At 41.4% G+C, this 25426-nt stretch overlaps 1 protein-coding gene, 1 long non-coding RNA gene and 1 pseudogene across 8 annotated transcripts in view; 1 reads left to right on the top strand and 2 right to left on the bottom strand.

Annotated features, from left to right (window-relative positions):
• The window catches only part of clhc1 (clathrin heavy chain linker domain containing 1), a 140424-nt gene that overhangs the window by 53264 nt on the left and 61734 nt on the right, over positions 1–25426 (bottom strand). For all 7 annotated transcript variants that reach the window (XR_015428069.1, XM_087147452.1, XM_087147483.1 and 4 more), the window contains one exon: positions 15788–15915. Coding sequence is in view for 6 of the 7 variants with exons in the window: in XM_087147452.1 (XP_087003578.1) it covers positions 15788–15915 (128 nt within the window). In the remaining variant the exon portion in view is untranslated. The remainder of the gene's footprint in view (positions 1–15787; positions 15916–25426) is intronic.
• Positions 3609–6545, top strand: LOC147800471 (GATA zinc finger domain-containing protein 1 pseudogene; annotated as a pseudogene).
• On the bottom strand, positions 7235–11768 carry LOC147800470 (uncharacterized). Its single transcript, XR_015427597.1, has 2 exons — positions 10751–11768; positions 7235–9548 (listed from the first exon to the last, which is right to left on the bottom strand). It is a non-coding gene; the product is annotated as an uncharacterized LOC147800470 (long non-coding RNA).

Raw genomic sequence — 25426 nt, 5'->3', positions numbered from 1 at the left:
TCACTGCTGGATACGACATGATGGGCAAACTGGGCCGAGGCTACAGGTATGTATACATGTATGTGTCCATATAATATTGTGACAAACATTACACAGTTGCATTTCCTCCTATGTACAAACTCGGGGGGAAAAATAGCCCATGAAACTTGCAAAGGCTACAGCTACTGTGCCAGCTTTAGAACACAAGAAGACACTGATTACAATTGTACATTAAAGATCACACCAAAATTGTCTCTTCAAATAATAAAAAAGATAATGGCTGTCTGCCCCTTAAAAAAAATTGCCAAATGCAAACAATGAACACACCAACAAGGGACAGGATAGCCAAATTAGGCAAGCTGAAACAGCTTACATTATATGTTCAGTAAGGAAATAATACACTGTAAAAGATTCTCCTCTTCACAAAAAAAGTCATTCCCATGACTGGACAAGAGTACCCCTTTTATCACACAAATTGAGGACATTGTAAGCAGAAAACACTAACTGCTGCGCATTGCGATTTGGCCCAAGGATTGATTGTTTGACATTTTGGCTTTATTGCTGATTGGGAAGAGGCCAAAACTATGAATTTATTTTATCAAAATAATTACACTTTTTGTGTGAAACGGTAGTGTAAATAAGTACTCCAATAAATCATCCATGCCTGAGGTGTCACACTATAAATAGCTGAACAAATGGGATGAGACTAATGCTGTGTTTGTCAGCAGACAAATAGTGAGCTGTTTCGGGAAACTCTTTTGGTTTGATGAAAACCGAAGTTGGAACGGGCACATCGAACAGCTGTTAAGTCTGCAGTTCAAAATTTCTATGGGACCACTCTCCTCCGTGCTACAGTAGAGCATGACAATACATGCTCCAACGCTTTACCCGCCATGTGTTTGGCCTTTTGCCAGCTCTGCACTTTGTACACTGCCTATATTACTGGCAGATTGCGTCCACGCACACAATAGCCAATGCACAGTATGCAAATGGGATTTTTAGGTTCGTAAATTTTCTAAGGCCGGATTTTGTCGTCAGCGCTTCATCAGTGTGAAGACGTACACCATTATGCACTTCACTTCAATGTTTCAACTATAATCTAATTGAAAATTCACTCTGAAATCTTTTATGGTTGATTTTTTACTAAATTGTGAAGAGTAAGAGGACTTTTTATCATAACTTCCGGTATGATGACGTCAACGGCCCCAACTTTCACACATGTGTTAACTGGGAAAAGAGCATCATACACATCAATTTTCAGGTGATTCCACCGAACTTCGCCACAGACATCTATTCAAAATTCATTTTTAAAAATTTTCAACCTGTTGCTAGAGGGTGCTCAACAATTACGTGAAATCATCAGTAGATGATTTCAAGAAGACTATAACACCATTGGAAACAACTTGATACCCATTACCACTTTGAAATAATAAGCCAACTTTCGGTTTCGACCGGAAGGAAGGGTCACGTGATTTGACCCGCACGAGAGGAATTGAAGACTCAATTTATGCTGGCACTTGCCACAAACAGAATGTTGCAGGAAGCCATGGTTGATTTTATATGGATTCTAACAACATTAACGTAATATCTGAATATTCAAAATTGAATAATACATCACTTGGTGACGTCATCATGACATAATTATCATAGTATTACCTTTGCTTCGAGGTCTTTGCTTCGTTTAACTTTAATGACATTTGAAGATTGCTGAACAACCAAAATTTTCATTGAAAGCATGTACAAAACATAAGGGGAAAAATTAAATATTCAAATTCTATAATAAGTCAGATGATGACGTCATGATTCAGCATACATCTTCAGATGTTAGGCTAACAATGTGCCAGGATTGAAGGAAATCGGCCCACAGCCAGGACCAAGAAATCATGTGCCGAACAGTCCTGTGTTATTTATCAATGGCAAAAATTTGAAAAAAAAATTAACAAAATAAAATAAAAATAAAAAAATGTTAACGAAAACAAAATCTGTTTCAGCCGATGACCAAAACAGCTAACTACATGAAAAAGATGGCTTTCAGGCCCACAGTGAGTGTATGAAAACAAGATGAATACTGCCTGTGACCAATGCAGCTATTCAATGTCATTATACGACACACTGTGTGAGGATGCTAATGACGCTACACCTTTTCGGAAGGAATGACCACATATGTGCAGGTGCTGTAGCCCTGCCAGGCTCACTCCTTTCTGTAACACTGCATTAAACTGATCTGTGTCAGGGGATGACTATTGAAATGACAGAAAAATGGCTTTTGGAGTTTGGTCTTACTAAACAATGTGGAGACCAAGCAAGGAATCATATTTCTAGATACCGACTGAATAGATTTTGGAAGACCATGCTTGTTATATCTTGAGCAACTAAATACAGTGGTGACAGACGGCTGTTGTATGCCCTAACTGCCAAATTGGATGTCATTAGAAGTCTAAGACCCCTCAATGTATGTGTTTTTTGGAATAAAATGAATTCTATAACTCTCACGAAGCCAAAAACACCAGCCAAGAATGCTGCCCGGAACAAGACTGACTCATAATGAAAAAAACAAAGGTAAGTGGTACTCTACATTTGGCTGTTGGCAGTAATTACCGAGCACCTTCCATTAGCTTAGTCACAATAAAATCATTTGTTGGGTTTGGCTGGCCATTTAATTAAAATATGTAACTAACACAAGATGCGTATGTGTATGCGGCAAAAATGGTGGCGAAAAGACTTGACAAAAACGACCATGTTGTGAATTAGCTGATGTCAAATACGTCAAAGAATGCTGAGGCCTAAACTAACAGAAAGCTGTCCATCTGGTTGTGTAGGTCTTGTCCTTATTAAGGCCCTTTCACATAAGCCACCGAAAAACACCTCTGCGATGTTCGTTCATTCTTTATTTTCCACATAAATTTTAGTATGTAGTAAAGACGAAAGAACATATATGGGGTCCCTTAGAAGCAGTGCTTGTCGAGTAGGGACCCCAATTAGGAATAATACACATTATTACGAACAACACATTACGACATAAAACTGGACAAGCAAACAGTAAGACATGTGAACAGTATGTCTTGTAACGTGTAAAACAGAGAAACTAAATGAAATTAAATAGAACTTAAATACCCAGTTAAAAGTTTAGCCATGTAAATGTATGTAGATTCTATAGATTCTTTCGAGTCATCTGAAGAATTACACAGCTTGGGACCCGCCATGCTCAACTGTATTTTGTGAGAGTGGTGCGTGCAAAAGAATGAAGTTTCTTGCGCTGTCTGCTGAAGTAGTGGTGCACTTTTTCACTTTTGATAAACATAGACCAAATGGATTTAGGTAATTTTTAATTGTTTAATTGATGCACGGGGGTACCACGTTGAAGGGCATATACAATGTATATCATAGTTTGGGAGTTTTATACATATAAAAGAGAGGGTTACTATGTTCAAGGTAAGTGGCAGAGTGGACTATTCTTAAAACTTTTTTGTAGTTTTAGTATTCTACTGATTAAACCAATTCAACAATTACCGGAGGGTAACATCCCAAACGTTAAATAAGGTAAAATTAAAGTATGTATTGTAAAGTTTAAATAATACATCTTGAGGGGAAAAAGGCTTTAATTTACATATATTCCTACATAATTAGAAATAATCGTGCAAATATTATTAATTTGGTTTTCCATAAGAGAGTCTGTTCAATATACAGACCTAATAATTTGACACAAGCAGTTTTATCAATTTGCATGTCATCAATAATGATTTCAGGTACTTCATGACGTTGCTTTACTAAACAGCATGCAGTTAGTGTTTTTTATATTAAAAGACAATCTGCTTGCTTTAGGCCAGTTTGAAACCTAGATAAGCTCACAATTAACATTTTCATAAAGAGTGTTGACATTTGGGTGACTATAGAATAGGTCACTGTCATCTGCAATTATAATTCCTTCCCCACATTAAGTGTGGGTTGGGTCTACTAGAGAATACCTACCCAAACAGTCACTACATATGCAAATTTTCCATGTGCCTATTATTCATTCGCTGAAAAGATTTGATCATCTGTGGTGCACTCTGACCTCCAACAATGCAGCACGGCCTTGCCGCCATGATTGTCCTTTTCGAAAGCGACTCAAAAAATCAGAGCTAGAGTGGGGAGGACAAGTGGGAGAGCACTGTTTGGGTAGGTATTCTCTGGTAGACCCAACCCACACTTAATGTGGGGAAGGAGTCTACAGTGCTCTACCTACCCAAACAGTCACTACATATGCAGAGTGACACCTGTCTAGGTGAGGGGTTGGCAACGACAGATGTAATGCCAAGAATACAGAGGGCACACTTTAATACTACATTATGCGGTAGTTATCACTAACAAAAACCAGGATTTCTGTCCAATGTAGTGTGGGTTTTTTTCAGCAAAATGCCACTTGGAGAAAAACCATTCTGTCTAACATGTAAAACAACTAATTCTGTCATCTGGAGGCAAAGTTCTGATGGGAAAAATCCAGTGCAACTCTTGCGGTCTGAAACACCCCAGAACAGAAGACAACAGCAAGGACGAAAGGCAGCCGTCAACGGGCGCCACCTTGGGACAAAATGGTGGCAGGGCTACTGGAAGATTGGGCAGAGAAGGAACCAGGAAATATGCCACAACTGTGAAAAATTTGCGCTACAGACATGACAGATTGTTAATACCCCCAAGTCACAGGCCACCAAGGGGGAAAACAGGAGGATCATTTTTAAAAGACATTCCATGAAAGCTCCAGAAGCCAATGCCACTGTTGTAACAAGTAACAGTATGTTCCATCATGGTGTCTGCTTGCAAGCAGGTGACACTGTGTCAATCTTAGATAATGAGGGCGGTATTTACTATGCACAGATCCGAGGGCTTCTTCAAGATCAACATGGTGACAAGAGTGCGGTGATTTCCTGGTTGCTCCCCACACAGGCGCCTGACAAAAAACATTTTAATCCTGCTACATACATTTTGGGTCCAGAAGAAGGGCTTCCTCGCTCCCTGGAATATCTGGAGTTTGTTCGCTATGCCCCCAGCGAGTACTACTGGTCTAGAACCACGCCCCTTCCTGTGGACTCCCTCAGAGAGGAGAAGGGTTAAGACGAATGTATAAATTTAGGAAATAGTAAAGCAACTTCATAATGACTTGTCGTCCGTCCCACAGGAGATTCCTTCAACCTCTGCACTGCGGACAGTAGGATTGTCCTGCCATTTGCGATGTCGCTCTGCAGGACATCCCTCAAGTTGCAGGAGGTAAGAGACTTCCAACATGCAGCTTCGCAGATGTCTGCAATGGAACCCACTTCGAGAGTAAGGCCAAGATGCAAATCCTGATGTAGTGTTGACTATGTTCATTTGAGCTTGACAGCCAGACTGGATTAGCAAATCTAATGGCCGAAGCCGTCCAGTGGGCAAGAGTGACTGACGTTGCTGGATGGTGTGGTCTTGTGATAGTGATAAATGACAGGGTTATCATCTCTCTCATACTATCATTTTAGTCGGGTATCACTTCAGGGCACGAACATGGCACCAAAGTTTATCCACCAAAGTTTATCCACATCGTGTTTGATACTACAAAATGAAAATGCTATGAACGGGAGATTGGAACTAGTCCATTTTTGTGCTTTCGTACCACATGCATACTGTGTCTAGCTTTGATCACTAATGGTGCAAAATGCTCTTCTGTTGTGCTGAATAATGATGGCAGACTCATCAAGTTTGTTCCATAAAGGGCAGTAAACTTCTTTGCATTTAGATAAACTTTTTGCAGGGTGGCCTGCCCTACTAAAACCCATCATGGAGAACACTGGCGACCCCATAAATTCAACCAGCTAAGGCTTGTAATTTATTGGTGGGTAGACACAGGCCTAGCTGGAACAAACCTCATGGTACCGAGGGTGAACACCTGCAGGGTGCACATAAAAAACGAAAAACTAAAGAAAAGAACACAAAATATACATGAAAAGATCACTCTTACCAATAGATGGATACAAATCAAGGTAATACTTTATAAGGTGATCAAATTGACACAAAACCGTGTAGTGAAAATGGAAGCTTGATAAATTGAAGCTGCCTTGAAAGACACGTCCATTACATTACGGCGCTAAGAAAAGGATGATCATGGCGGCAAGACCGCTTGGCATTGTGGGAGGTCAGGGTGAAATCTTTTCAGTGAATAATAATAGGCACATGGGAAATTTGCATACATACATGTAGAGACTGTTTGGGTAGGTAGAGCACTGTAGACTAGTTGCTTCATGATCTAAGACAGGGGCCTACTGTCCCATGGATCGGAAGATGAAAAATGGCTTGATCCTACTCTCAAAAACTAGAGCTGGAATGATTCAAGCTTTATGTGGTTGGTATTTATCCTTAGGCAACATACTGTATCTCTCTGGCTCCAGTGAGTACTGGACAATCTTGTTTCCATACGGATGGGTCTACGTACCAGGAATTATTCAGGTTCTCTGTATTATGATTCATTGTCAATACCTTAGATAAATCAAGGAAAACAGAACCCATAAATTTACCAGAATCAATTTCTTTCATTAAAAAAACTTTAAACATCAACTACAGTTAATTGAGTCGAGTGTTGTGATCTGAATCCAGATTGCTCATGTGCCAAAAACCGGTAATTATTAACAGTAAGCACCGTCGATATATTGATAAATTGATATTATTGATACGGGTTTGATATCAATATCGCCGATGTTAGTTATTTGGTAATATCAATATAGCAAAAATTTCAGATTTTGGAGAAATATCTGAAGTATCAAAACTTTAAAAACATTGATAATGAAAAATATATCGAAAATATCGCTACTGAGGAATGAACTTTATTGAAAAATACCACAGTGCATTGTCACATTACCATAATTTTTGATAAGCCACAGCTTACATTGGTTCTTACAATGACTGAAAAATGTCCCTGTAGCTTATACTCCAGGCAGCTTATACGGCGACATTTAAAGAATAAATTCAGTCACCTATCTCAGTCTCACACTCAATAATTCACGTACACCTTGCCTTGAAAATATCACAGAATTTATCCTCGAAAACAGGCAATTATTTGCTAACCAAACCTACATAGACTAGCACCACATGTTGATGATATCGCTAAGCACAACAGCGTGTATCCCATCCCATGTAGGCAACGTAAACAATGCGGAGGCTACAATAATAATACCTTGAAAATTAAAATGAATAAAATTTGATATATCGTTATTCTCCAACTCTATGTGCACAAACCACACATTGACACCACTTTTTGGTTTTTGGCAAAGATTTCGAGCGGCAAGTTTATTTGTTTTTGCTGATTTCAACACCACTTTCTATTGCCACACTTGGCAGAAATTCTGTAAGATTTCTTGGCACACTTGCCATACTTGCCACACTTGGCAGAAACTTAGGCACACTTGCCAAAGAGATACTTGCCACACTTGGCAGAAAAACAGGAACAAACTCGCCAAAGGCTTGCCACACTTGGCAGAAAAAAGCAAGGTTGTTAGCAGAAAGACTTGCCACACTTGGCATAACAGGTTGGAATTCCTTGGCACACTTGCCATGCAGACAAACCCCACCGGAACAAGTAGGTGCTTGTCCTATAATGAATAGTCATGTGATTCTATTTATCCTTTACAACTTAAGAAAAACTTACATAAGGCACGCCGTTTTTTCCACCGCTTGAACAGGCGGTTAGAATAAGCCCCACCAGAACAAGAGGGTGCTTGGCGTAGTGTTGAAGAAAAACGAAATGAAACATTACTAACAACTAACTTTACGTTATAATCACTGCGAGATAATTCGCCTAAATTGTTTATTTGTTTACTTCGGAAACTGCGTGTCGCTCCCAGGTAGTTCCCGCCATTAAACCAGTAAAAGCTAAATTCATAGTCCAAAATTATGGTGGAGATGGGGAGGTGGTGGGTTTAATTTGTGTGTTGCCGCCTTGAAAATCTAAGCCGAAGTGGCCCATTTTTAGTGCCAAACTTGCTGTGGTTCAACCGTTATTTCCTTGTGGCCTTCTGGCTTCACCAATTATTCCCCTCGAGACAGTTTAGGTGTCTGAGCCCGGAAGAAGTACTACATTCTCTGAACCCTCTGAGGCCTCTGTTGATTGATGTAAGGCCATGCAGCCACTTTGCTGATCCCATTAAGCCAGCTAGTGCAAGACCGTGATGGGTGAGACAGTAGTGCCTTGTTCACCATGGTATAAGCCAGATGACCAGGACTGTTTCAATGACTAAACGACGTGCGTTGTGGTGAATAATGCATTTTATCCCATAGCGATAAAATAAATTATTCTCCAACTCTATGTGCACAAACCACACATTGACACCACGTTTTGGTTTTTGGCAAAGATTTCGAGCGGCAAGTTTATTTGTTTTTGCTGATTTCAACACCACTTTCTATTGCCACACTTGGCAGAAATTCTGTAAGATTTCTTGGCACACTTGCCATACTTGCCACACTTGGCAGAAACTTAGGCACACTTGCCAAAGAGATACTTGCCACACTTGGCAGAAAAACAGGAACAAACTCGCCAAAGGCTTGCCACACTTGGCAGAAAAAAGCAAGGTTGTTAGCAGAAAGACTTGCCACACTTGGCATAACAGGTTGGAATTCCTTGGCACACTTGCCATGCAGACAAACCCCACCGGAACAAGTAGGTGCTTGTCCTATAATGAATAGTCATGTGATTCTATTTATCCTTTACAACTTAAGAAAAACTTACATAAGGCACGCCGTTTTTTCCACCGCTTGAACAGGCGGTTAGAATAAGCCCCACCAGAACAAGAGGGTGCTTGGCGTAGTGTTGAAGAAAAACGAAATGAAACATTACTAACAACTAACTTTACGTTATAATCACTGCGAGATAATTCGCCTAAATTGTTTATTTGTTTACTTCGGAAACTGCGTGTCGCTCCCAGGTAGTTCCCGCCAGACGCGCAACGCGCGCCCCACTGGGACGACCGCCCGGACTTCGAGCCTCCCTTTTCAAACACTTGCACAATGCCACCCATTAGGCCCACATCCCGGGAAACGATTCTATTTTTCCAAGGCAGTAATGATGTAGTCTTCTAAGTTGGCCCTAAAATACGCGTTGCCCATGTCAGATAAGTGGACACCATCGTAACGATACAATGCGAACTCCGACCATCGGAACTGAGGGTGGTGCAGCACTGACACTCCCAGTCGACTACCGAGCGAACATGCCCACCTATTGATCGCGCGGCGTTTCTTTTCCATTTTTGATGGATTAGTAGACCCAAAGTAACAGGCGCGCGGTAAAATATCTGACCAAACCAACTGCGCCTCTGGGTAAGTGTCAAGACACTCTCGCATAAAAAGTGCCAGCCTTTGTCGGAAACAGAAAAAATCGGTCTGAACCAACTCGTTAGTGCCTAAGTGGACGATTAGCATGGCCGGACAAGGCCATCTTGCTGCGAGTTCCGCCATTAATTTGGTTACGTCACCATATTTCGCTCCACCCAGGCCATTCCAGCGGACGTCGTGCCTAGTCCGGAGTGTGGTCTCTGCTCGACTTATGATGGAATCTCCAAGTATCCAAACATCCCCTGTGAACAAAGGGGAGAGGAACCAGGAATGTTCCGGTGCCGTTGTTGCTGTTAAATATGAGTATTACTTTCAGTAGTTTATACATATGTATATATCGATATATATGGGTGTTATTTTTTTTTTAATTTTTATTTTTATTTATTATGATTAATAGTGGTAGTATTATTCTTATTATTATTATTATTTTTTTTTTATTTATTTATCCTTAATAATATCATCCAAAAGGTGGAAAGTTCTAGGCTATGCACACAAGACCAGCAATTGTCTCTGGCTGACTACACGTCGGGAAAATGACACGATATCAGCGGGCGAATATAACGCTGTGCGGCCTCCGAACGCCAGCGGCCCATTGTCTTGATCTGCTCAAGGGGAAAACCCAAGGCGAATGCGGTTGACGCCGCTCCGATGCGAAAGGAGTGGGAGCGAAAGTGGGTGTCTGCAAGCCCTAAAAAACAAAGAATTTTTCTTAAAGTGGCATTGAATTGATACTGTGTCAGTGGCTCGCCCCCAAAGTGGCAAAAGAACGCGCCGGGCGATGTGGGGCGAATCCGTGAGAAGTTCGTCAGCGCGCGGACCGGGCAGACACGTTCATCAACTGAGCGCACCAAGCGAATAACTTGAGGACGGCCAGTTTGATTAGCTTTCGTATGCCGGAGGGAAATGAACACCGCTGCATTGTCATCATCTGCCTCCTGAATATGTACGTCAGACACATGAAGGAGTGATTGTTGGATGTTAGACTTGGCAACTGCAGCGAACTCGCTTATGCGCATAAACCCAAAGAATGCGCATAACATGGCAGCCCGGAAAAGCGCAGCTTCATAGCTTGTGGGGCACACATGCTGAAGTGCGTTAATGATATCGGTCAATAACGGTAAGGTCATTGGCCACCGTTCATCGCCACCCGGTTTGTCCCGGCGACAACCTGTCAATAATTTCGCCACCAGAAAATCCCGCGTGGGATCGGGCCAACCTTGAAGCTTATGAAAATAGCCCACCGCCGATACATAAGTAGCTATAGTTGACGCGGCAAGACGCTGGAGGGACAGCCATGCTATAAACTGCCGAACATCGTTGCTTGAAGCACAGTTAGTTTCATTAGGTCGTTGGCCCATAAATGAACAAAACGCACGCCAACCCGTCCGGTAAGTTTTGTGCGTGTTTGCTGTTGAAGCAGCCACCAATAACCGATGCATCTCACCTTCTATTACACCCGGAGAAGGTCGGGGAGCGGTGTCATTGCTATGTCCGCCTGTGGGGCCAAGGCCCGGAAGCGATGCACCTGGAAACGTGAGAGGGAATCGGCAATTTCATTGTGTACTCCGGGGATATGCACGGCCTTAAATGTGATATTGAACCGCAGACACTGACACACAAAAGCTCGCACTAACTGCATGATCTGGTCGCAAGTGGATGACTGTTTGTTGATGATGTGCACTACTGCTTCGTTGTCTGTGCGGAAAAGCACTTTGCGCTGAGCTAACTGGGAACCCCAACAATGCACTGCAATCACTAGTGGATAAAACTCGCAGTATGCTATCGACGGGGATAGCGCCCTAAACTCAGGGGACCAACGCCCGTGAAACCATCGACCGCTGAAGTACCCACCAAACCCAATGCTTGCAGCAGCGTCTGTAAATAACTCTAAAGCGTCATTGTCGCGCCAGATCCGATCTCGGAATGGGGAAACCCCGTTGAAGTGCTTAAGGAAGGTTAACCACATACGTAAATCAAGTTTCGCGCCGTGAGATAGGCGGGCTTTGTGATGGGGCTTCCGCAGCCCGCGGGACATACCAATCAACCGACGAGTAAACGCCCGTCCTGGCGCAATTGCGCGGCATACAAAATTAAGGGAACCCACCACGGACTGGATTTCTTTCAGGGACAATTTATGCCGACCCAAAAATGACTGAATCTCCTCCCGGAGGGCAAGCACTTTGTTGTGTGGTACTCGGACTTCGCGCTTAACCGTATCGATCTCTAGACCGAGATAAGTAATTACCTGGCTGGGGCCCTCGGTCTTCTCTGCAGCTAGCGGCACTCGCAACTGGGCGCACATGTCCTGGAAGGTATTAAGCAGCACTTGGCAGTAGCGCTTGGACTGCCCAATAAACAAGAAATCGTCTAAATAATGGGTGACAGTTTGAGTGTTCGACAGTTGCTTAAAGTGAAATTCCAGAAAGGTGCTAAATGCCTCAAAAAGCCTGCAGGACACCGAACATCCCACGGGTAAGCACTTATCATAATAAAACTGATTGTGAAACTTGAAGCCAAGCAATTCATAATCAGAAGGGGCGACGGGAAGCAACCGAAAAGCCGACTTAATGTCCGTTTTTGCTAGCCATGTTGCTGAATCGGCGGACATCGCTAAATCGACAGCCGTATCGAATGATGCATAATGAACTACACACTCGTCCTTATCAATGAAGTCATTCACAGACTCACCTAGTGGATGGGAGAGATGGTGAATAAGGCGAAAAGAGCCCTGTCGGTGCTTTGGCACGAGACCAATAGGTGAACACTGAAGATTTGGAAATGGCCGGTCCGAGAAGGGACATGGGATAAAATGCATTATTCACCACAACGCACGTCGTTTAGTCATTGAAACAGTCCTGGTCATCTGGCTTATACCATGGTGAACAAGGCACTACTGTCTCACCCATCACGGTCTTGCACTAGCTGGCTTAATGGGATCAGCAAAGTGGCTGCATGGCCTTACATCAATCAACAGAGGCCTCAGAGGGTTCAGAGAATGTAGTACTTCTTCCGGGCTCAGACACCTAAACTGTCTCGAGGGGAATAATTGGTGAAGCCAGAAGGCCACAAGGAAATAACGGTTGAACCACAGCAAGTTTGGCACTAAAAATGGTCCACTTCGGCTTAGATTTTCAAGGCGGCAACACACAAATTAAACTCTGCTGGTTTGAATGCTGCTTTTGAACAACGGTTGTTCTCTATCGCCGTGCTGTTTCAGCCAAAGGGGGATTCCCTTGTTCTGTGTCTGACATTTCCTTTACACATGGAAGAGGCAACCCATATGGATTGCTGAAGTTACTACTTGAAATTACAGGCGTCGGCTTGCGGATTGGTTTACTGGGACTGCGTGCGAGAGGTTTGCGACATTTCCTTGGCGCGGACAAGCTGCTGAGGTTGCCAGCACCTTTCCCCAGCTGGGTTGCCGAGCACCAGTCACGGCGTAGTATGCCCCGACAGCAGCAGCCACGGAAACGCCGGGCCCAACGGTCGCCTACACCGTATGCCCCTCGTCCCCGCGGCCGGCCCCGCAAGTCCTCGGCTGCTGAGTCCAGGTCTGCGCCTACGAGTGCCAGTGCCTTCACCACTACGGTCGAAACGGATCCAGCCAACCCATCAGTCGGCAGATCGAGGGCGGAGGATACCGGTTCAGCGACGTCCCCCACCCCAGTGACGAGCGGACAGGCCGGGAGTCGCAGCGCAGGTTCCGCCGGAAGCGGATTGCCCGGAACTTTCACCTCTTCAGGTGGTGAGTTCAGTTCAGTTGCATTAGGACTGCAACCTGACGCAACGACACGCCAGGACAATGCTGGGGATTCCCCGGCTGTAGGGCTTGCTCTAAACACGGCTTTAGGCCCAGGCCAGCCTCAGATCGAAACCGATAACGTGGCAATTACTCAGGCCCAGGCTCATCAGATCTCAAGTACAGGCTTAAGCAACTCCCCTTAGCACAACAGCGTGTATCCCATCCCATGTAGGCAACGTAAACAATGCGGAGGCTACAATAATAATACCTTGAAAATTAAAATGAATAAAATTTGATATATCGATAACATCAATATAAACAGAAACAACATATCGGTATCAGCCAAAATACGGTATCGATGGTGCCTAATTAACAGTGAAAACCGATTAAGCCTATTTTAAATGTGGCCTGGCAACATGAGATGGGTTCAAATTTGCAAAAATTTAAAATTGAGATTGTTGTATTTCCTGAAAATATAGGTTATAAGCTTCATTTTGATGTATTGTTTCTTGCTGTAGCTTATTCCTAGCCCGCACTAGAGCACTTGAGAGTTATAGAGTCATAACCTTTCACTGCGAAAAAATGAAGCTCAAAGTCAATTAACTGTGTAAACTACATGTATAATCTCAATGCATTGGCCAGTTTTACAACACAGCAACCACAATGTTGCCTTTGATCAAACAGAAACTTCTCTGACACATTAAAACACATTCAGTTGACATTTGAGTGAAATTTCAGTGTTTAATTAAACTGTTTTGCATAGATAATGAGCTTTTAATTTTTGCCTACATATTATAAATCTGAAACCTCGCTGTCATCAGAAGAGTCATCAGACTGTACATCCCTACCGAAATAGTCCTGCACCAATTCAACAAGTACAGCATCGTCGTGCTCGCTACACCCCAAAATGTTTGCCTCGTTTAGGGCTTCGATCATGTGATCTGACCACCGAAATGACCACATCTCATGGGATGCAAAGTGAAAACAAGCCAAAATCAGCAACACGATAACTACAAACCTGTCAAAAGCATCACAATTGCTATATCAGAATGCAAAAATGTGCACAAGTTACCCTCCGATACTCACTGTCGTGCACCAAAACAGCGGCAGCCACAAGACGCACAACGCTAGCGCGAATTCCTGGGCAGGTCAACTGAGCATGTGTAATGATCATGTGGTATGGTATGGATCAATCACAAGTCAGAATTGACAAGTCCCTAACAACAATCTGCCATTTGTTGTATCAGGAAAGGGCTTGCTGAAAAGCTAATAAACTTTTCATGATAAAGATACAGAGGTCAGAGAGCTGCAATTAGGTTCTACAGAGCCTGAGATATCAGACGAAACCAAACTCCGCTTACGACACATTTTATTACGTACATGTGAGTTGAGATCAACTTAAGAAAACTCATGCACTGCATAATCTGCCACTTACAAAACAAATTAACAGCTTATCGCATTCAATTAAGCCTCATCACTGCTGAATTAAACAGGGCTTAATTGAGACATGCAGCTTTGTCTTTATAGGGTAATGAAAAACTTGTTTAGCTGTGAGAGAACTGTGAAATTTTCTGTCCAATTCCAATGAAGAAAAGACAAACACTCTTTCAAAATGGCGGGCAGAGGTGATTCAATGACTGTTTGATGGCTGTTGTTATATTGGAAAGGAACAGCTGTCATAAAAGCCAGGTTTGTCCTCGCCCAGAAGTTTAACCATATGCTGCCATGTTTAAGTTGAAATAGCATGACGTATACCTGGGCATTTTCAAGGTATTCCATTTTCAAAAATCTTCAAAAAATCATAACTTAATTTACTGGATGTTTACACCCACACAGTTAAATGACTGTCTGGTGGCTACTCTAATCTGAAAGAAAATATTTATTGTCGTCCGAGTATTTCAGCCAGGCCTGCCACCTTGTAAAGAGAGCCCAGAATGCATGGTGATACGTAATTTTCTTTTGTTCCCGAAACTGGCCCAGTGTGCTGCTGACATCTTGTATCACTCATTCCTGGAGCACTTTTGTCCCCGGAGGTAATCCGCTTGCGCTGAATGCCACAAAAAGTGGTATAATTATTGACAACTGAAAAAAATCTGGCAATTCCCAGCAGCTCAGTCTTTTGTTCCAAGTACAGTCTCTTGTTACAAGGCTCAGCTCTTTTGTCCGATTTCGGCCAGCCTGGCTATGCAAATAAACCTAAGGAGTCCAGTACCGGAAACCCTGCCACCAAGTGGTTAATATCATCAAAATGTGGCACAACTACACAACTTCTCATGAAATCAAACATAAGTAGTTGTGCAGCTAAAGCATAAATTTGTGGTGCATGACTTACGTATGGTTCAATATTATGCCATGTTTCATGAAATCGGCTGCAGGGATATTATCAATTTGAAGATGTCACTGAGTTTCTATGTAGGAACCTACATGTGTTATTTGTGCAAAATAATGCCTGTTTTATGAACTGTATCTGATTTGTTGTATAATTCTTTGGCTATGGTGGTCTGGGTTAATATATATATTCATAGAGAACAAATAGGAAATGCCAGCCGAGCCCAATAAAAGAACTTGTAATTAATGAATCAACAGGTTATAGGGTTGAGCCCATTCACCTATGATCAAAAAGCAAATGATTAAATTATTTGTAATAACTTAATTAGAAAACAGCATGAAGTTAAATGTCGGACTCTATACATAAGTTTGCTGAAAAAGACAAACAAGCATATTTCATACTGTACTCACTTCTGGAGCTCATCTTTGAGTTTGATCGAGTTAATGCATGAATGATAACCTCTGCCTGTGTTGGTTGCACAAGGGCATCCTTCTCGTACACTCTTAGAGCATCTAATGCAACACGTAATTTCCGGCACCTTCAAATGAGAAAAATATTACAGATACCAAATGTTATTTAGTTGTCAACTTTGGCAGAAGTACACTGATTCACATTAACACTTTACTTGATTCAACTGCATGTAACTGCCATTGGTTTGACCAGAGATGCCAACCTTTAACACAGCTTTTCAGTATTCAGAAGGCTGAAAATCAGTATGCAGCTAAAGAAATTAGTATTTTGCTGCACGACACCGTCAGAGTATGCTATGTTACTCCCAACTGGTAGTTTACACCTTTACACGTTACTCAAACAAGCAAGGTATGCACAGCACGCTGGTACACACCACACAGTGCTAATGAATTACCATGCTCACCCTGTTAGACGTTAGGCAGGGCTGCCATGCAAAGTGCATTGCCAGGTCACTGTAGACAATTTGAGTGAGCAAAATTCTGGCTCCTTACGTGTACTGCAAATGTGATTGGTTTCTGTTGGGATCGAATTGCATAGTGCCGGCACTCAGTCTATAGCAAGCTTGTCACTACTGTGTACTATGCCACTATCTGCTTTTCAAAACTCCATATTTTCGATTCAGATCCACACTTTTGTATTCTTGTTCGATTTCCACATGAAATACAGGGAAAGTGGGTGGATTCTGACAGCATTCTACTGCCTGATGGATCGCTCCTGAAGTCATTTTGGACAAATGAATATACAAGTGTCTTAGTGTATTAGAGGTGGATTGCATGATGCAGGATAAAGTGAAGGATAGGCTAAGCAAGGAGTACATGGGGAGGGTGAAGAAGTGTTTAAGTTGAAGCTGAATGGGGGCAATATGGTGAAGGTGATCAATACCTGAGCTGTGTCACTGATGAGGCAGAATGCAGGGATTGTTAACTAAGCTAAGGCGGAGTCAGAGTGACCTGAAGATGAGGAAATGGATGACAATGCATGGTATGCTGCATCTGAGGACTAAGAACAGCAGGCTACACTTGGCCCACAATTGGTGGACGGAGAATGATGAGCATGACAGACACTGGCAACATATGGAGCAGCATGGATTGATTAGGATGGCTCAGAAATATGCCAAGGGAAAGGAAGTGGACGCCAATGCACATCAGGCAGAAAGGAAAGAGGAAAGGTTTAGAGATTAGGAAGGGAAGCCACTCTATGGGAAATTTTGGAGGGACATGGGACGGGGGGCAGGCAAAGAGAAGCGACTCGAAGAACCCAACAGAGAGTTTGATCTCTGCTGCACAGGATCGAATGAACATGATGAAGCCCAGGTAATAGAGGGAGCCAACATTATCTCCAATGTGCACGATGTGTGGGAAGAAAGAGGAGACTGTGTTCCATTTGGTTTGTGAATTCAGCAAGATGGTCCAGAATAAATACAAAGGGAAGTACAACAAGTCAGCCAGGCTGATCTACTGGGATGTGTGTCAGAAAAGTGGGATCAAAGTCAAGGACAAGTGGCGGGAGCATGTTCCATAAAAGTACTTGAAAAGGAGGTGTTATAAGTTCTTTGGGACTTCAGACTGAACACAAGCAGCCGGATATTGTCACTCTAGATAAGGAAGCAGAGCTGTGCCACATTATAGATGTGTGCTGAGTAGTAAGGAATTAGTCGGTTCAGCATCCGTTCAGCGAAAACTGTGACCCCAACGTCACCTTTGGTCCTTTTGACCCGAGTAAATTGATTATTTCAAAACCTGTGATTAAAGACAACAAACATGCAACCATATGCAGCTCGTCTATTTTTTATTACCACAACGGCCGCGAAAAAAGCCTGTTAATTATGACAATCGAACCGGCATAAACCCACTGTATAACTACGGTACTAGAGACAAAACCCCTAAAAAATATAAAGGACCAACAAATCTGCTACCAAATACAGCAACCTACAGCAAACATTCTCGATCACATAAATTTAGCTGTTTACAGGTTTATCAAATCTCAAGTCGGTGTACGGTCTAACATCCCGTCTAATACCATAAACGCCTCCGAAGCCAGTCGTGACATCGATAACCTTAATAAAATAGAGTATGTCGTTAAACCACCTTACACGGCCAAGAACCAAATGTACGTTAAAATAGACCCCCATGCTTCTCTATTTGATCACCAAAAAAGACCCATTAACTCGTCAAACATTGAGCAATTTACCGATAAGAAATGCGATGCACAATCTTTTATTTGTCCAAAAGACGTATACTATGGTACTCATGGTTCAATGTCATGCGGTGCCAGTGTTAGGTATAAAGTATCAGTGGCTATGTTAAAAATTAGAAAAGACGGTCTTATTTCAAATAAATCTGTGTTACAAGCATTTAGTGGTTTTGGGTCAGAAGATGAGTTTGAAGATCTAGAAAAATTAGAGATGGAAAAACAACAAAGACTTGAGAAAAAATGAGATTTATTTTGAAGATCTATAAAAATTAGAGATGGAAAACAACGAAGATTTGAGAAAAAATGAAAAAAATATTTTTAAAACTAATATAAAAACAGAGATGAAAAAACAAGACGTCAATTGCCACTTTTGGGAAAACGATAAAAGCGTCTGTTAACGTAATAGATAGCATCGATTCAAACAATGTTCAGACTGTTGTCAAATTTATTCGTGCCAGGACTGTAAAGATTGTACAAAATGCGAAGGATGTACCAATTGCTATAATTGTAAATCTTGTAAGGAATGCCATAGTTCTTGGAAATGTGAGTCTTATGAAAGTTGTATCAATTGTGTCGATTGTATTGATTGTATTTATTGTATCAATGGTACAGGTATGGAAAAATTGGATTTTACGCCATATATAAATGGCACTTTTAAAAAACTAAAACTAATTATGGCAAACGACTCTTTGCCCATAGTAAAAACAGACTTAGACAAAGACTTGGAAAATTAGGTTTAATGATTGACAGAACCAAAGAAGAAGAAACACACGTTGTTGAATACGTACCCGAAGAATTGCCCAATGATGACTGTATAGACTGCAAAAATTGTACTGGATGTGAAGAATGTCAAAATTGTGTAGGGTGTAAGTATTGTGTAAATTGTGAGGATTGCCAACTCTGTATCAATTGCACAAACTGCGACTTTTGCTATTGTTGTATTGACTGTGAAAATTTAATAGGCAAGTCATATTTAGCGTTTGAATCTAACAAAGATTCTCACATTGGTCACTACTATAAGATGAGACCAAGAAAACCTTATGACTATAAGCCCGAAACTGATTTAGAAGACTAAGCAGTCAAACTTGGCTTAGTAATTGACTATGGAGGAGAAGTAGAAGTAGAACTACCACCTAAATCCCCAAACGGGTTTAATCAGCAATGTTTTAGAGAATTTGACGATAACTTTGGACATTTTCTGGACTCTAATCGTGAGTCTTCACTACTATAAATAAATAGACTTTAAATAAATATAAAAACATGTCAAGTCAAGCCGTGAGATATAAGTACCCATCAGAGATTTACCAACTTCTTGGCATAACACCCGAACCGCTGCCACCAAGGTCACCACCCAAAAACACCTGCCAACACTACATAATGGAAATAGACGAAAGATATGCATGCCGACATTGTGGTTTAGTGTTTGGTTGGGTTCCTTCATACACCCCAGAAAACGTGGGAGGTAAATATCACCAGCGTTACATTTGGAAAAAACCACTACCACCAAAATCGAGAAAGACTTTGAAAGAGTTAAACATTGAATTGCCCAGTGAACAATCGGGCCACATAGAATACGTGTTAAACCGAATTTTAGATGGTAAGATCTCTAGAGGTAAACCGTTGAAAGCTTTAATCGCAGTATGTTATCAAGAGGCAACCCGGGACGACGATTTAAAAGTAAAAGATTTGTTTCAAGTTTCGGACAAGCACTGAAAAAATGCCCTTGACAAATTAAACCTTGCCAAACAAGATTTTTCAAAATGTATATAATAAAATGGAGACTCACACGTTTTACTTAACCAAAAGCGACCAGATGTTTAAATTAGAAAATCAAATCGACAATTTAAAAGGTGACAAAAAAATAAATCAGAAAAGTAAGCTTTCGCCTGGGTAACTTCAACATTACAAAATCCACCGAAATCGAATGGCAAACTCAAATAGAAGGAAAGCCCGCAGAAAGAGCTCCCAATGGAGTTAGACTAGCAATACTCACCAATATCTGTTATTAACACGGATATTATAGAAGCACTTGAACTGATAGTACCATTTTTAGACAAATAAACGTTCGGGATTAAGTTCAATATCAGAGGAAGAGAAAGAAAACATGTTAATTTATTTAATACTTTTAACTCGAGGCCAAGTCGATACTTACAAAGAAGCTTGCCGCATTGCTTTAGAATTTATTCAAGAGGGATTTTTACGCGACGACAACGAAGAAAGAACGAGAACCATCAGAGCCGCTCAAACCGAACCCAGGCCCACTCTTTTAATCACGGCTTCTGGTTCAAACACTCCGGTGATGCATCGATTGCACAAAAGACAAACACCCACGGATTTTTTACAAGGTGGTGAACAGGAAAATGTAATTATTCCTCCGGGGTTTTACAATGTGGATTGGTTTGATTTTATTTTAAACGCCATTCCAAGTGTGAGTTTTAAAGTTCACGAAAAGTCAAATTTGGTAACGATAATGATAACTGATTTAAATCTCAGATTAAAGTTGAGTAAAGAAGTCAGCAAACTTTTAAATCTGCCAAGAGGTAGGCTTGTGCCAAATGTTATTTATAAAGGGAAGATAAATACAAATCCTTTTGACGAGCTTTGAATACACTGCCGAGAAATAAACGACCATTTTAATTACTTTACCGGGCGACCTTCGTACACATTGTGTACCACGTCAGACCTGAGCAAAAGTGTTAAATTACTCGTAAATAAGTGAATAATGAGTTTTTCATTTTCGTTGAGAAACAAACGGCAAGAGGTAGTCAACAACAATGACGGTAAAATTTTACTCGAAATTGACATTGTTTAAACGCGAATAAAATAAAATGGAGACTCACACTTTTCACTTGACCGAAAATCCACAGACGTTTAAATTGAAACACGAGATTAATAACACAAAGGATAAGTTGATTAGGATAAAACACAAATTTTTAGACTCTAAGTTTTTAAAAATTACAGAACCTGTCCAAATTGAATGGGATACTAGCCCTCAAAGGATTTTTCTTGGTTTAGAAGGTTTAACATGGGTCCAATATGGACGTAGATTACCAACAGGATATGATTCAAAGGAGGATTTTATACAATTACTCGAAGATTTTCCAGAAATAGATAAGGTCATTAGAAAGATATTTGAAGACCAAAGGTTTTAACAGAGCAAGTTAATCGGGGGTTAACCGAAGATACAGAACAACGTCTTTTTAAACGATTGAACTTTCTACTTTTTGTATCGGGCTGTTGTGGGAGTGGTGCTAGGAGAGAAATTATAAAAAATTTTGCTGAAACTTATGGAGAAAATTATGAGTAGCCATATCCCATACCAGAACCCCCTTACCAAAAATACCAGACCGTTTTTATACCAAGTATTACATTCATCCCACAGAAAGTGATTATGCCCACCTCGTAAATCTTGAGAAGATTATAAATACACCCCCTCTCATTGACCCCCCGAACCCCTTTAGTTTGACCCACCTTTTGAATTAACATCAGGTGTAACAGAAACAGTTCACTTTGTAGGTGATTTAATACGTAAAGACGCGCAACAATTACCCTGGCTTAAAAGAGGAGCTATCATATTAGAACCCAGTTACTATGGTATAGATTGGTTTGACTTTTGTTTAATTTAATTCCAGGGGTTAATTTTAAAGTTTATGCAGGGTCTAAGAAGGTAAGTTTATATATCTCAAATCCCAACCTTACGTTGTTAAGTGACCAAGTGACTAATTTGTTGAATCTACCAAAGTCAGACTTTTTCCGTCTAAACTTTATGTGGGTAATTATAGTTTAAACCCCTTGAAAAATGTATTGATCCATTGTAAACAGTTAAACACCAACGATAATTTTTATAACGCTAATCTTCAGACATATTAGACGTTAAGGACTTAGATTCATGCGATTTAGACGTAAATAAGATGCCAAAACAGTTAATTGACAGAAACATAGGCGAGTTGACCTTTTCTTTAAAAGACAGGCGAAGAGAACTGGTAAGTAACAAAGGAGACGGGGTTCTACTTGAGTTAGACTTTTTTAAAACACGTATATAATAAAAGATGGCTGCTACCAACATTTACCCCGATTTGACAAAATACCCGGATTTAAAGTTAAACTCGGACGTACAAGTGGAAACTAATGTTTACAGACTCAGAAAGATCGAGGAATTCAAATCTCCAATCCGAAGAGAACATGACGCACGCGAAACTAGCTACAAAAAGATCAAACGGATACTCAACGCACTCGGTTACGTGGAATATGGAGTAGAAAAGTTGGGCGTGACCTCGGCAGCCATTGGCATTCCCGCTATTTTGGGCGTCATTACTGGACCCGTGGGACTTGTAATGGAAGGCATTGCTATTGGTGCGTTTGGAGCCTATGCGGTGCTAAAGTACGGCACACGCCGATTAACTCACAAAACCAAAAAGCACGATCAAATCGATTGACGATGGTGACATATCGCAGGAAGAATTCGTACTGATTTTATCCGAACTGAAAAAGTTTAACGAAATTATTATTACAACAACGGTTACGTACCTGTCCCTGATAAAAATTACGATCCGCACGATTTACACGTCACCGAAGTCGTTACATATATGGGATCTACTTGCATGGGCTTTGGTTGGGCTGATCCGCCTAAAGGCTCGGGTCACGCGAGTACTTACAGGGTTACTTGGATTTCGCAGTCGACGTGGTCACTTTGGCCTGATGGGATTTCATTCCAAAAAAGAGTAGCTTTACAGACTTGGGCTTTACAAAGGTAAACAAGTCCATTAGGGCTTACGTATATACGTTACTGGGCGCTCAAGCTCAGACGAGGTCAAGCATTTTAGCCCTTTGAACCAGAAAGCAACAATTTATTACAATCGTAGAATCTTTAATAAATTAACCCCCGATCTCGAACAGTCGATTAGTCAATACCAGGATTCGTTGCAATACGCCAAAATGCCTTTAGGCTTTGTAGTCGCCCCGGGGTTATATCTGGTGCTCTCGGATATGGACTTACGCATCGGTACGTTTGAAGGTTACAACAATAATTTACAAATCACGACTGTGGATATGAAGACTGGTTATGTGCCGAATTTAAATTTAGAGCCTGAGGTTGAAGATGATTTTGCGGAGACAGAACCGCCCCCAAAGCCTCTACCGAAGACACCACCCCCAAGTCTACCACCTCCAAAGCCTTCACCACGCCCAAGTCCTCTACCTGTAGAGCCAACCCCAAAACCTTAACCTGTAAAGCCGACTCCCGAGAAAAAACCTTTGGACATACACAACGAAGAAAAAATGGCTCTGACCGTAGGAGTTATTGCTGTAGGTGTTATTGGTATTATGCTGTTTAAAGTTTTGACTTAAATGGTTTGATTTAAGGCATATACAAAAATTCCTCCTCAAATTTAGGAAGGGGTTTAATTTTCTTTGCCTAGGTTTGGTTTGTTGTGAACTACTTTACCTACTTACCCTAAACTGCCGACTTTACTTACTTAACCTACTTCACCCTCTGCACGTACGTCCAAATCAAAACACCCACACCCGCAAACAAAGTCCACACGTGCTCTGCTACCCACCCAACCGCTTTACTAGCCACGTTGAACAACCAACTCAAAATGCTACCGATGATCCCAGGCAAAGCGCCTAAAGCTTTCAACCCGAGTTTTTTCAACACATTGCCAAGTTCCACATTTGCGGTTTAACCCAATCGGTTACACCCCCTTTGGACAGAGGTTTAGGGGGTTCATGAGGTTTTGGGCCCGGTCCAGGTGTGGGAGTTGAACTAGGCGTGCTGGCAGCTCTGACAGCAGCTATGATGCTACTTACGATGGTACTTATTGCCAGTGCACCAGCCATTAAAATGCTTACGACCATGACGCCTTGTTCTCTAAATAAAATATTAATTTGTTCGCGTAAAGTTAAATCTTTACCCAGAGCTGTTTGCATCGTTTCTTTTAACGTTCCAAATTGGTTTCTAAATCCCATGTTTAAATTTTCTCATGCGTATTTAATGCATTTATCTCATTATATAAATCTCTAAGCATTTTAAGCTCTGAACTTTTTTGTTCTTATGTGATATCTGGTTCCTTCAATGCATCTTTAGTTGTTTGAATATTTTCTTCTACTCTCGCAATCTTAGTTTCTGTAAGTCGTAATTGACCTCTTAATATTGTTTGCAAGCTTTTGTCTAACGCAAGAAGCTCTCTCAGGGGAAGTCCTTCGTTTTCACCCTGTGTGTTTGGGTCACGCACGTAGTCTTCTGCCAAGTCCTGAATTCGATCGAGTGCTTCATCGAGTTCGTCGGGATCGGTTTGGTCTGTTATTTTGTCTGGTAATTTATTTGCCACATCATTTAACCCTTTTTCTACCTGTAGGGTTTTCCTTCCATAATATTCAAGTCCTAAAATATTTCGTCATGAAACCCGTAGGTGAATATCCTGCGTCGCGTGCGTGTTTAGCTGTTGTATCTAAATTTATCAATTGACCTAGGCTCTTTTTGCTCGTCAATAATACCTCTCGCGTTGCCCACCTTTCTGCGCCTTTGAAAAATAGTCCTTTATTTGGGCGTTATTCAAATAAATCATAATTGGGTCCACTCGGTATGTCTGTTCTACCCATTTCATGATAATATTTGTAAAAGTTGTCTGCCCTCAATTTGATTTTATTTGGGCCTAACTCGGGCTGGGTCAATTCTGGTTCAACCGTGTAGGCTCTTCTAGGTTGAACGGCTGTCTCTTCTTCTAGCGGTGTATCAAGGGGACGGTCCCATGCCATCTCATCTCTATCGGCTTGTTCTTGTTTTTGTTGTTTGGCCTCTTCGTCAAAACGGCCCATTTCAGAGTCTTCAGGTCCTCCTTCTGCCAGTTTACTTTAACTTTAAAATAAACGATTTAAACTGGGGAAAAGGATTTAAAACTGGGGAAAATGATTTAAACTGGGGAAAACGCTTTAAACTGGGGAAAAACGATTTAAACTGGGGAAAAACAATTTAAACTGGGGAAAATGATTTAAAACTGGGGAAAACAATTTAAACTGGGGAAAAACGATTTAAACTGGGGAAAAACGATTTAAACTGGGGAAAACAATTTAAACTGGGGAAAAACGATTTAAACTGGGGAAAACGATTTAAACGACGGAAAATGATTTAAAAACTGGGGAAAACGATTTAAACTGGGAAAAACAATTTAAACTGGGGAAAAACGATTTAAACTAACTACTGGGGAAACTCGCAAGCAACACACCTTGCCCCACAAGCCAGTCTTGGGTAGCCAATGCACCACTTGCCACAGCGGTCATTTTTGCTACATCTTCGATACTCAACCGATCTAGATCTGGTGGTTTAATTTTAAACAGCCTTTTACCTAGCATGGCATATCCCATGGAAATTGCGGAGATTAGGGCAC

The sequence above is a fragment of the Acanthaster planci genome, linkage group LG01 (genome assembly GCF_054643075.1).
Source record: "Acanthaster planci isolate LZ-2023a linkage group LG01, COTS_SCS, whole genome shotgun sequence".
Taxonomy (NCBI): Eukaryota; Metazoa; Echinodermata; class Asteroidea; order Valvatida; family Acanthasteridae; genus Acanthaster; species Acanthaster planci.
The sequence above is the reverse complement of the archived record's forward strand: the minus strand, read 5'-3'. Positions and strand labels throughout refer to the sequence as shown.